This window comes from Numida meleagris, chromosome 3 (assembly GCF_002078875.1).
Source record: "Numida meleagris isolate 19003 breed g44 Domestic line chromosome 3, NumMel1.0, whole genome shotgun sequence".
Lineage (NCBI taxonomy): Eukaryota > Metazoa > Chordata > Aves > Galliformes > Numididae > Numida > Numida meleagris.
The window spans coordinates 2,452,822-2,465,227 of record NC_034411.1 but is presented as its reverse complement, the minus strand read 5'-3'; the positions used below and the strand labels follow the sequence as shown (position 1 = coordinate 2,465,227).

At 42.9% G+C, this 12,406-nt stretch overlaps 1 protein-coding gene across 6 annotated transcripts in view; it reads right to left on the bottom strand.

Annotated features, from left to right (window-relative positions):
- The window catches only part of RTN4 (reticulon 4), a 38,929-nt gene that overhangs the window by 19,178 nt on the left and 7,345 nt on the right, over positions 1 to 12,406 (bottom strand). For 2 of the 6 annotated variants that reach the window (XM_021389485.1, XM_021389486.1), the window contains 2 exons: positions 7,676 to 7,732; positions 4,376 to 6,826 (listed from right to left, as the gene is read on the bottom strand). The exons of 2 other annotated variants lie outside the window; for them this stretch is intronic. In XM_021389485.1, coding sequence (XP_021245160.1) covers positions 4,376 to 6,826; positions 7,676 to 7,732 — 2,508 coding nt within the window. The remainder of the gene's footprint in view (positions 1 to 4,375; positions 6,827 to 7,675; positions 7,733 to 12,406) is intronic. 2 more of the 6 variants (XM_021389487.1, XM_021389488.1) reach the window with 1 other exon arrangement.

Below are 12,406 nucleotides of genomic sequence, written 5' to 3'. Positions count from 1 at the left end.
GTATTTATTCGATCTAAAGGTGCTGAGATTGAGAATGGTCATCTTGGCCGCTACCTCTTTCCTGCAGGCGACACCTCCCTTTGTATTTTTACATCACCACCCCACAGTGCCAGCTGCAAATCTGACAGTTCTCTCTTCACTTAAGAAAGAATGAGAACAACCCAGAAGTTCATAGCGCTAACATATAAGGAGCAACGTACAGAAAATACTGTCCAGGCCGGAGACAAAACTAGAAACTCGAAATCCGCAAGAGCTGGGAGAACTGTGCCCATCTATTTTCTGCTCTTGCTGAAAAATTTATGACTGCTCTTTAGCACAGAGTCTCTTTCCTATCTGGGACTGGCAAAGAAGAATGCTAAAAGCTCCCAGCAGCACTCTAAAACTTCTTAAAAACCTGACGCATTAATTTATATGAAGATGCACATCCCATTCACAGTTTGAACACAATGCGTACCATGGGATGGAAAGGCAAAGTGTGCACTCTAATGTTGGAGTGCAGGGAAACTCATCGAGCTGCACTGTACAGAAGCACCAAATATGTCTGAAAATCTGCGCCTGTCTCTGACCTGTAGTTCTGAACAGCCAGAAGTCAAACCCTGTGCTTCTCCCCTCACCCTTTGGATGATCGCACTGCCACCAAGTTAATAACAAACTGCATGCCTTCAGCAAGTCCTTTCCACTAACAGCCACACTGCTATAGATACACAACTGAAGCCAGTTTAGATGGGTTACCAGCCCATCTCCCATCAGCACCAACTCCCCCAGCAGGAATTTCTCCATCCTCAAGATTCTCCTCTTCATCCTTTGCATAGTCAGTCTCTCTTCCTACCACCCCATGTAAATGATTCCAAATGAAACCTGTATCCCTCTTCTTTTAGGCAAGACCCACCCATGTCATGCTATTCTGCATAAAAACTGAGCACTGGTGGTGTGCCAACAAACTTCCGTGCAAGCTTCACCGTGTCATTACGGAAACTCGCACATGTTTCTGCACCAGCATTCAAGATAAAGCTTCCAATGGGCTAACGACGCAGTGATACTATCAAGTGACCCAGACAACCGAAAGTGACGCAATCAGGTTCCTAACTACCCTTTGCTGAAGGCACTGCTGTTCCGAGGGGCTGCACGCCTGCAGGGAGAGGGCCTTACCCACTGAGTTTCTATTAGCAGCTGGCTGGAACTCTCCTGCCTTGGAAAAGGGGGGAGATCTGGCTGAGAACCGGCTCTGGTCTCACCCAGCCCCAGCTGCCTATCGGCGCTTCTGCCAAAGCTGATAACCACGAGCGCTCCATTCTCTCAGCAATTCCTACATGCCCAAAAGGCCTCATTTATTCTTTGTGGTCAGAGCTATGCCCAAAGCTTTTGCCTCTCAACAAGAGAGCTTCACTGAAACACAACAGATCTTTCCCTCATGAAGATGTTGCTCAGAGACTCCTTTAATGCCTCCTACTCCTCCAGATATTCTCCACGCTAGAATATGTCTCCATTTATTACTTAGTAGCATAAAAGAAGACCTGAATAGCCAAACAATTTAAGAATATAACCAAATGAAATTAAATCAAGATTTTATGTTGAATTAAACAGTATTTTACAAATACTATGCACCTTAAGGAAATGGCTCGGCACCATTCCAGGGCTCAGTGAAACACAACAAAACCAAACCAGACCAAGCACTTCTCATCAGCTGAGCAGCTCTGTTTAACCAATCATTTTCTCAATACGGAAAGAAACAGGAACAAACCAAGAGGATGCATTTTATACTTCATATAACCACAGTGACTTGGTTTGCTGTTACAGAATGGCAGGAGGCGTTTTAGTTCTGCTTCCATGACCACTGGAGTTAAGAAAAAGCTCCATCTCGAATAGCGCTCAGCTGTCCTCTCAAAGGACACTGCCCACTTCCAATTCACCTTTGCATCTGCTCCCTCAAGAAAATTTAGGAAATAAGGTATCAGCAGATCTCTGTATTTCTGTAATTCAAGTACTGAGTGCTTATATGTAGCTTATATGAAAATGAGACGTGTTAGCCTGTAAGGCTGAAACCTAACCCCAGCATATTCAGAAACGAACGTCAACAGTGACAGATAGATAGAAACACCATCAAATGGGTTTCCTGCAAAACTGAATTAACTTCTCAAATCTACTTTTTAAGCTTCCTGCACTGTTCAGCATGAATATTTGGAGTAACTTGAACTGTCTCTGTGGTTACACCACGGCATACAACTCACCATCAGGATGAGAAGTATCAGGCTGGGGGACTCCACAATGTCCTTTGAATTTGTAAGCTAGTATATGAAAACCTCCATCTGCTAAAATAAGCTTATGGCAAGATGGCTTTCTGCCCTACTTGTGAGAACTAATGACCTCTACCCACAAGTAAACTAGGTGTTGAGTGAAGCAGGTCTGTACAACAAAAGGAGTAAGATATGTAGCACATTTAGCTTCTGACTCCAAGAACATTAAGTCAGAATTTCTCTAAACCGTGGATACCATCCTTTGAAAGCCATGTAGCACCCGAGTCAGCGCTCACCGACAAACACTAGATGGCATCCAAGCCCTCTTTTACAAGCAGGCCTTCAAGCAATTCCCACCAGCGGCTGCTGCCTGCCCACACCCTGAAGCTGGAGCCATGCCTGCTGTGCCACAGTGCAGCACCACGACAACAAAGTCCGTGCTGAAGTCAACCTTCATACACAGTAGTTTTATGGAGATCAGAAACGGGTTTTAAAGTCCAGCTGACATGAGAGCAAAGCAGCAGGGTTATCTGCTAGGAAGCCAAGTACATATTGAGAAAGGGGAGGGGAAAGAGGAGCACTTGGCACGACCTCTGAAGATGACACACAAGAGTTTAATAGCAGCAGCTGCCAGTGTTGCAAGGTAAAAAGAAGTGGTCTGCTGAAACTGCTGTAAGTGGGAACTACTTACATGGAGATGGGTTTCTCCATAGATGAGTTCTGAATTGGTTTGGGTTTATTTTTATTTGTTTTTCACATCTGTGCCACCATGAAGTACGAGATCCCTGTGGTTTGACACCCCCATCAAACACAACAGGCTACCTCAGGGTCTGCCATACAGCACTAAACCCAGACCTGCCAGTGAGGCTGTTCAAAGCTCTGTTTGCTTTATTGGAGTCATGGAGTTTATTTAATAAATAAATCTGCAACCATTTCTGTTGGCTCCCTGCAGTCTCCTGGGGCTGTCAGAAGTTACGTTTTCAGGTACACAGAGGTATGTTTGCATTTAAGTTGGCTTTCAACAAGCAGCACCAATGAGTAAGTATTTCAGGACAGCACAGTGAAGCTCAGCTCAGAAGAACAAACACAGCACAGATCCACTTCTTGGCCCTGTGATGAATTATCTGTCCTTTCTCGGAGCGAAAGGCAACTGTATGTTAGTTAGCTCTTTGTTTCATTACTCTGCTTGCTAATTGGAAGTAGTTTGGTAATAAAAGCAGACAACTGGTTTTGTTAATGGATTTATGTCTTGTTAGAATCTTCAGGCATGGCACAGAAGTACAACTCCGTTCAGCAGCAGAGTACCACAGTATCAAAAAGCAAAGCACTTCTCCAGTCTACAAGAAGCTGGAACTCCATGATGCATACAGTTTAGAATGAATGCCAGGGGAAACTTCCTTTAACTCTCTTCTACTTTAACTTGCACATTGCTAGCTGAAAAATTAGGAACACTGACACATAAGTTCCATTTGAAAATTATCTGTGCTGTGTGTAAACCAATCTTACTGGTTGCAGGATATTCAACTTCTTAATGGTCACTTTCCTACTAAATTGAGCACTTCGCTCCCTCCTGCACTATTTACCTCTGGCAGGGACCTACCACAAGCCATAAATCATGTGAGCAGAGCTGCACGTGTTCTTTTCCAGACATAAGTTGTACCACAACAGAAAGGACATTTTCCTTAACTTCAAAGTCTGCTGTTTAACTGAATTCTGCATGGAAAGAAAAATAATCCCTCTTGTGCACACAGAGTAGACTGAGACACCATCCTTGGCTTACTATCGTGTGGAGCGAGTTTGGAAGGCCATCTAATGCTCAGCCTGTAGACAATCACAGAAAAGCTTACAGTGAGTAGCGACTTATCTGTGCACCAACAGATCACCAGCAGAACTGAAGAAAACTGAAGACAGTGAGTCCATTCCTGATAAGCATGATAAAAAAAAAAAAAGTACTGAAGCAGTCAGGGCATGAAAAAGGTGCAGAGTATGAAAAGTGCAGGTTCTAACGTTATTTTGTTACCCTCTGCTTAAATAGGGAAGTTTACAGAAAGTAACTTTAAAAAAGAGTAAGTCGTGGCATGCTTAAGTGTAGCTACAGATTATGGAGATTAGTGAACTGCAAGACAGTGCACACAGATTACCTGAAGATATATTCAGCTTTGCTGAAAAGACTGCAGTAGGTTTTTCCTTTTCCTTAGCAGAAGCAGCTTCTCTCTCAGCTTCCTTCTCAAAAGCTTCTGGCTTTCCTACACTGACTATCTCTTTTTCAGTAGGTAAAGGTGAGGTATCTGCGGCTGGTAAGGACACCATGGAAACTTCAGGCACTTCTCTGTCCATAGCCTGCAAGGACTTTCTCAAGGCATTAGCATCTTCTTCAGTTTTCACTTCTACATTCTTTACTGACAGATCACAGGGCAGCTCCGGGCAAGGCAGCTGCCTCTTCTCATCTTTGATCTCATGACTGATCTCTTCGCGTTCATTTTTGTGCATCGTTTCTCTGTCGGTGACTTCTGCCACAAACTCAGGACCAGTTTTAGGATCAACTAGCATCACAAAGTCTTCTTCTACTGAGACTGGAGAAGACTCGATGGGTGAGAGACCTTTGCTGTCTCCTGGTTTTGGTTCCGTAGCAATAGATACATCAGTGGAATAAGCCAGGGCATTCAGCTCTTCCATCTGAAGAGGAATCTTCTCCGCCTTGGCCATTTTTGCAGGTGTGGGCTCAGATGGCTGGGTGGTAACAATTTTGGAAGAGTCCAGTTCAGCTTGGAAAGACTCCAAATAGGGCTTGCCAGTAGCAGCCAATGAATCTACCAGTTGTTCATGTTCCTCATCATTTTCAATATTCTCAACTGATGTACTATTTAAGATGAGAGTCTGATCTTCACTTTCCTTCCCAGGGAAGTCAGGTATTACCTGGCTATCAAACAAGTCAGATTTTCCAAACTGCGGAGACAGTTTTTCACCAAGTTCCTTGTGTTCAGGCACACCCTGAGAAACGTGTTCTGTTATTGGTGTTGTTGAATAATCTGTTAAGGATGGAGAAGCAGATTCACCAGAGACCTTTGTTTCCTTAATTAAGTCACATGCAATAGATATATACGAAGTCTCTAGATCTTCAGGACTGGTGCTACTCTCACGATCAGGTTTCTTAAGTGTCAATTCCTCTTCTGCTTCTTGGGCCAGTGCCAATGGTGCATTCAGTGCCTCTTGGTACGAGGGAGGTTTCTCAGCCTCTTGTTTTACATTCTCATAACTAGCAGTACTAACAAACGTTCCTAATGGAGAAGCTTCGAGCTGCACAGTAGATGCTTCTGCACCAGCAGTCCCACTGCTCAGCGGGGCTTCCATGACAATATCAGGCAATATTGGTGATGGAGCAGCTTCCGAACCTTCAAAAGAGGGGCAGAGTTGCGTCACAGGTTTCAGAGTCTCTTGTACTGACTCAGAGGTTTGAACTAAGTCAATCTTTGTTTCATAAGCAAGTTTTGTACTCGCTGCATCGTGCATTTCACTTTCGTATGCTTCCTGTACTAGATCAGGAGTGAGACCTTCAGGCATACTTGCTGCAGTGTCGGATAGCGGTGTTGATGCGCTATCTGTTTTAGCATCGTCAGCTTCCAGGCCTTCCTGCTTGCCAACTGCTCGAGAGCTAAAATCACCTTGTTCTGTGTTCTGAGCTTTCATTTCTGCAATTTTTTTCTCGTCATCAGTTCTATTTTCTGAAGCATCTTCTTCTACTGGGCAAATAGATTTGACTTCGTTACCATCAGGAGTTATAGAGGATTCAAATTTAGTACAGGTGATGTAATTCTGTGAAGGTTCTTTTACAGCTTCTGGGGTACTTGGGAAAGACAGATCTTCAGCACTGCCTTCACTGTCTCTTTCATAATCCTTCAGTGCTGCCAGCTTATCTACACCATATTTCTCATCTAAACTGGTTTCCAGTTTGCCATCTATCTTACTTTCAGTGTCCTCCCTCAAGCTGCTCAGTCCATCACTAGCACCTTTTACTTCCCATATGGGCTCATACGGTTTGAAGTCTACATACTCTTCCCTTCGAACAGCGTCTTCTTTCAGTGCCTTTTTGTCACCATGATCAGCATCTCTGCCTTTATCTTTGCTAGAAAAGACGTCTTCCTCATTTTTCTCAAACAAATCTTTAGGAGTTTCTGGAGACATACCCAGCTGCTGTGCAGGCATTTTCCCCAGATCACATAATTCTTTAGGGCCCTCTAGCTGCACTTCTTCTTCAGCTTGAAATAAAATGGCTGCTTCTGCTTTAGCAAACGAGGGTTCCATTTCTGAGTATTTCATCTCGGAAGTGTCTTTCTTACTTCCCTCTGCAAGGAATGGATTTCTTACATTTTCCATTGTTTCTTTACAAACCTCACTTGCACTTTCTTTGTAAATGCCTCTTGCAGGTAATCCATCTGAGAGTGTATCAAAGGCTGCGTGCTCTTTAAAGGGATCAGCTGAGAGAGGAGAGAAGGAGAGAAGAGAAGCAGCAGTATCAAGCGGGACTGCAGTAAAATCCTCTTGACCAAGTGACTTAGTGCTACCTGGCTGCTCCTGCAAGTCCACAACTTTGTCTGCGACCATGGGGACAGAAAGCAAAGTTAGAAAATGCAAGTGTTCTTAAAGTCAATGCAAATTTTCATGACAAGTTCACATGATGTTAGTTATGAGGAGATTCTTCCAAGTTCTATCATAGATATTACTAGCCAGTAAAACAAAGCATCAGTTCAAAAATGCTATTCTATTTCATCTCTTCTAGCAGAGAAGTATGAGAAGCTAGAGAAGCAGCAACTTTTTGCATTGCAAAGATCACAGTAAAGCTGAAGATGCCAGACAAGTACAGAGCATCCAAGTACAGCAGGCAACATTACCAAGGTGGGGGGAGAAAAAAATGAAACAGAAAGAGGGTACGTGTGTATGCTTGCACATTACTATATGCACAACGTAACATATGCACAGGCATGCACGCCTGTAAGAATTCTTTTTTTGTCCCCTTTTTTTTTTTTTTTTTAAATAACATGAGTTTGGTGGACAGAGTAACACACAAAAACATGGACAAATTTTACTTCCATCAAGTACTGCAGAAAGTTACTATGGATTAAATCTTTCTGCTAAAACTTTAAAGCATAGCTGCTTTACAGAATCAACCAGTTAACAGTATCAACTTCTCTCATATATTAAGGGTCCAAGAATTCACAGGTGGCTGTAGTACATTTATAAAACAGTTTAACATATAAAGAAACGAACAGCCTTTAAAATCTTGAATGGATCAACTGAAAATTCAAAACTGAAAAAAGAAATGAGAGAAGCTATTCTTGGACCCACGCTGACTCTTAGTAAATGAAGAGTGATCAGAAAGAGTTAATGAGACCAGATCAGAAATGCAGGATGTATTCAGACAAAGGTGAGCAGAAAGAACTTGCCTGAAGAGGAGTGCATCAGAGGCGCAGATGTAGCAGGAAGAGCAAAAAGGGTCTCATCTGAAAAACAAACAAATAACCTCAGCAGAAATAAAGGCTAAATAGTTGAAGGGGAGGGCAGGGAAGGCAAGCAAGTAATCAGTTCCCAGTAACCAGACAGGCCTGTAGCCAGCATCTACACCCACAATGAATCTTAGCACTATGTACAAGCCAGGTGACTGGGGAGAGCCAATGCTCAGAGTTCTTTATTTACAACAGGATCTTTACTGAGCTAAGTGGGGGATCTCCGCCCTGCAATCCAAGGCCCAGTTCACAATAAGATGCACCACAATAACTGTTTTTCATTTTCATTCTCCAAAGTTGCACACTATCGAGCAGCTTTTGTATCTCTTGCATTAGAAAAAAATCACCAGCCACTCATATCAACACACAGTTCTTAACATGTTCACTTTGTCAGAGGGTTTCCAAGCTCCTAACTTGCATAAGAGCAGCAAAGATAGAGACTCAACATAAAATTCTACGAGATGACTGAAGTAAGCTTTGAAACCCTCTACCTGGAGGGCTGACCAGGCACGCTGATGCTGACCAAACTGGAAACAGTACACGACTGCACCCTCAGTTACAATCTGCCTTCACTGTTTGCCTAATGCTGTAATGCAGACAAGCTTCCAAATGAAGGCATTATTTTTAAATCCTTCTTCAGCACGATTCAGGAAGTGTATTTTGCTTTTCTGAATTGGTATTAATTGTAATATTTCAACAGAGAAAACCCCACTTCTCCAATTACCTCCCAAAGAACTAAGAACTACTATAAGGAAGGACTTCCTTCTCCTAGGCTAGAATAGTCACTCTAGTTCACAGATGCTCAGTGGTGAGAAACCAAGATGATCCCAGAGTTTGAGATTACACAGAATAAAGGCACACAGCTAAAACATTTTACTAAGCTGCATGAAAGCCAAGCTGAAAGGCAGCAGTGCCAGCCATCACTAAGAACCAAAGAAATCGAGACCAGTCCTCGTCCTCCTCCACATTTGAGTCAGCAGTATTTTCCCCAGGTCTGCCGTGGCCTGTTGGCATTACTGATGGAAAAATAGTAACAAATAGCCTTCATTCTGAAGAGTGAGTAAAGTTTTCCAATAAAGGCTGTTAAAGAAGATTTACAGTTTATATTAATTGTATTAGCAGAGTGGAAAATCATTTCCAAGTATTTCAATTAGATTTTGAATTTCCAGTCTAGCAAAACCAACAATCTTTAGTTTTATTTGCCTGGATAAAATCAAGTATTAAAAAAGTTAAGAGCTGACACTGTAATAGAATCGATTGTTTTCAAATGATGAAAAGCAAGAAATGAGAAACATGATGGGCCCAGCAGTACGCACAGAGCGATCTAATAAAGACATCAGAGTAATCTTTGTTTCAGCATTGAACCAAGGCTTTCTGCAAACGCAATCTCACTTCAACATCCGCTCCACTCACTTGGCTCGCTCAGGTTGCTCCCACCAGCAGTTTTAAGCCTTACAACCTACATTTCCTCTTACAGTACACAGTCAGTTATTTCTGTTTTGTAGAATACTTATCTTCAAGTGATGCTTATATTTCCCAAAATCTGGCAAGATATTAGAGTAATAAAGTCAGAGTGTAAGACCCTGTATTTAGAATAACCTCCTCAACCTCTGCCAGGCTGAAGAGGATCTCTTGCTTTCTGGAAACCACATTTTCCACATAAATTGAAACCGCAGTTCCAGATTTAGAACTTGTTAAGACAGTGCTGCAGTTCAGTGGCAAAAGCTTCTAAGGCCAAAAGCCACACGGGAGGACAGGGATCAATACGTGATACCGCAGGGCACAGAACTGCGCCGCTCGCCCCCACGTCGCCAGATCTCACCGAGTATCAAGGATCATCGTTGGGCAGCATTTTCAGTGCTGCATAACCCCAGTGTGACTTTTGTTTCTGTTGTGGAACACCGATTTCAGGAGTGCGGGCACTGATCTCTGAGTGCTTCATTAAGCCAGCACAACACGGGAACTCATTCTCATGTTTGGCTTCCATTTACTCAGTACAGAAACATACAACAGCTATGCCAGTCACCGAGTTCCCAGATTCTCTTAATGGAAAGATATGCCCACACCCATACTTTATTTTCCACGCGTAACTGGAGTGTGAAAAAGAATTACATAAAAGCAGCATTTCCTAACCAGGCAAGGAGAGCCACCCACTTTCCTCCACCTACGTCAGAGCAGCGCTCTTGCTGCTGGAAGGAGGGCACCGGGACCTTCCCCTGCTGCTGGCACTGGGTACCTCCCCCAGGCAAGCAGGGGGACAGAGCAGCACCTCCACAGCTCCCACACCACGGGCTCGAGCTTGGTGCTGCAGCCCGGCGTGCCAGAGCTGACCAAAGAACTGGCAGCGATGCCATCATGTACACTGTGCAGAATGAGCTTCATTAAGAACAGCTTCACCCAGGTGTTCATGTCACAAACCCGTAAGGAATGTTTTCAAATAGGAGGGAGGTTGAATCACACTGGGAAAAGTTTCCAAGTGCTGGCTTGTCCATCACACCACCCACGGAACAAATCAAGTGCATGTGGAGTAGCTGCAAGTTAAGAATGACATTCTGAAGGTCAAATAAAAGAGTAAAGTAATATATTTCACAACATGCATACGTACCCTGACAAGGATTTGTACCAATTTACTTATAGTCCCATGCAAGCTTCAACGTGGTAAGTTTTGTTACAGCACACCATTTTTAGTAGGACATCATTCTTCTATAGGAATAGCAAATAGGATATGCATCGGAGGATAAATCACTGAGGGTGATCTTACTTGCTTATCAGTGGAAGACATTAGATGACTCACAACAAAGGCATCAGTAAGTTAACCATTTGATCACTGTTTCCATCAGAAGTATTTTGCTTCGTGAAATATAACAGAGTGAGTCCTCGAAGTTAACACTACATTTCCAGAAGCAAACAGTCTTCACTCTAAATTACACCTGCCAAAAATCCATAATGGTTAGAATTTACCTGCAACATTACAGTTGAAAGTAAAAAATAAGGAAAGCCTCATTTTTCAATGGTCGCATTCAGTCGTGTCATTTAGCAAAGTACTCCAATTGATGTTCTTTTCATTAACATGAACCCTCCTACTTGAGAACGTTGTGTTTTGTTTTGGGCTAAAATGCAAGTCCCACCAACAAGAAACCCATTTCTGGTTTGTTCAAAAATAAACCGACAGCAGCATAACTAAGCATCATTTTAAATGCCATTCTGATTTTGTGCCAGTTTCCCCACTCGCTGCTGTAGTTACAAGAAGCTGGTATCATCAGTTTAACTTCAAGCCACTGCATAACTAGTTAATAGCAAAGTTCTGAATAAAGAGCACAGAAGTCACTGAAATGAAAGATTTCTGAAACTAGAGAAAGTCAGCTGAAAAGCTCCCAGACAAAGACCATTTTAGATGAAGAAGTAGTAAACGGACAGCCCCAATGACAGCCATCTGTGAAAAAAAACAACTTTGTTCCACATTTACTTGCCATGAAAAAGAAGCAAGCAGAGGATTTAAGTCTAGTCCCACAGTACATGAACTTAAGAAGAACATGCTTAGCCCTCATCACTGGATGTTTGCTTATTGATGCACCCTTCCATCTGCTCTCACGTGCAACCATCCAGCCATGCACGGGTTTCAAAAGATGATCATAACACTTTTCCCTTACATGTAGACACAGCTTCCTCCTGATGTACAGCTCAGCTTTGGTAGGGACTGTAGCAGGGAATTAGCCAATGCTAGATGGCAAAGGCACACAACTGCAGAGGAATCTTCTAAGAAAAGCAGCTGCCTACACTGCCATCACTTGAACCCTTCTCCCTGTTATGATGCAATTGCTCTAAACACAGCATTTTTCACCAAATATTTCAGCATCTATAGAGGAAGATTCAATTACTAACAGCATGTTTTCACATCATTTGCTCCGGTGTCAGAGCTGCAGCAAACAACTAGGTTTTCTCATTTGGCTCTGTTTAGTCTATGCACAGAAGCCTCAAGTTTAGTAAATTCAGAGTGCAACCTACTTAGAAATCTTGGACGAAAGCAGCTATCTATATACAAGCCGTACACTAGACAGAGATTGATGAAGATTCAAATGAAAACAGGAGCTCTGGTTTACTCATCTTGATGGGATAAGATCACGGAAGGATCTAAGAACATCATCCTTAACAAAGGCAATGACAGGTCCTCAGCTCTTCAGTTACTGCCGGGAGGCATCATGCATCACTTGCACAACAAGTTGCACTACAACGCAAGGGAGATTTCTAACCTTATGTTATTTGAAACAGACGAAGAAAATGAGTTCAAAACAAGGACTTTGAATCCCTGCCCCTTCAGCTATTCTACTTTATGGAAGTAGGTCTCTAGCCAGAAGCAAGTGTCTTCTTACTGTTTAAGCAGAAATCCATAACAGAAGTCATTTAAGCAATTATTTTTCCCCTCAGAAGTCATGTTTTCACGGCCCAACTAATGACATCCTTTCTTCTTTTGGAAGAATGACATGTGAGGTGAGTTGCTCAGGAATGCACTGTACAGCGTACGATGACTCAGGTGAGGTGTGCCATTTCATCTTCTTCTGTTCAGCTATGAAGTAAAAAGTAAGGAAGCCTCTGCAGTTCCCCCACAACACTCAGCCACCAAGCACAGCACGAACAGGCACACACAGAAGATGCATTAATTCTGGCTGTGTC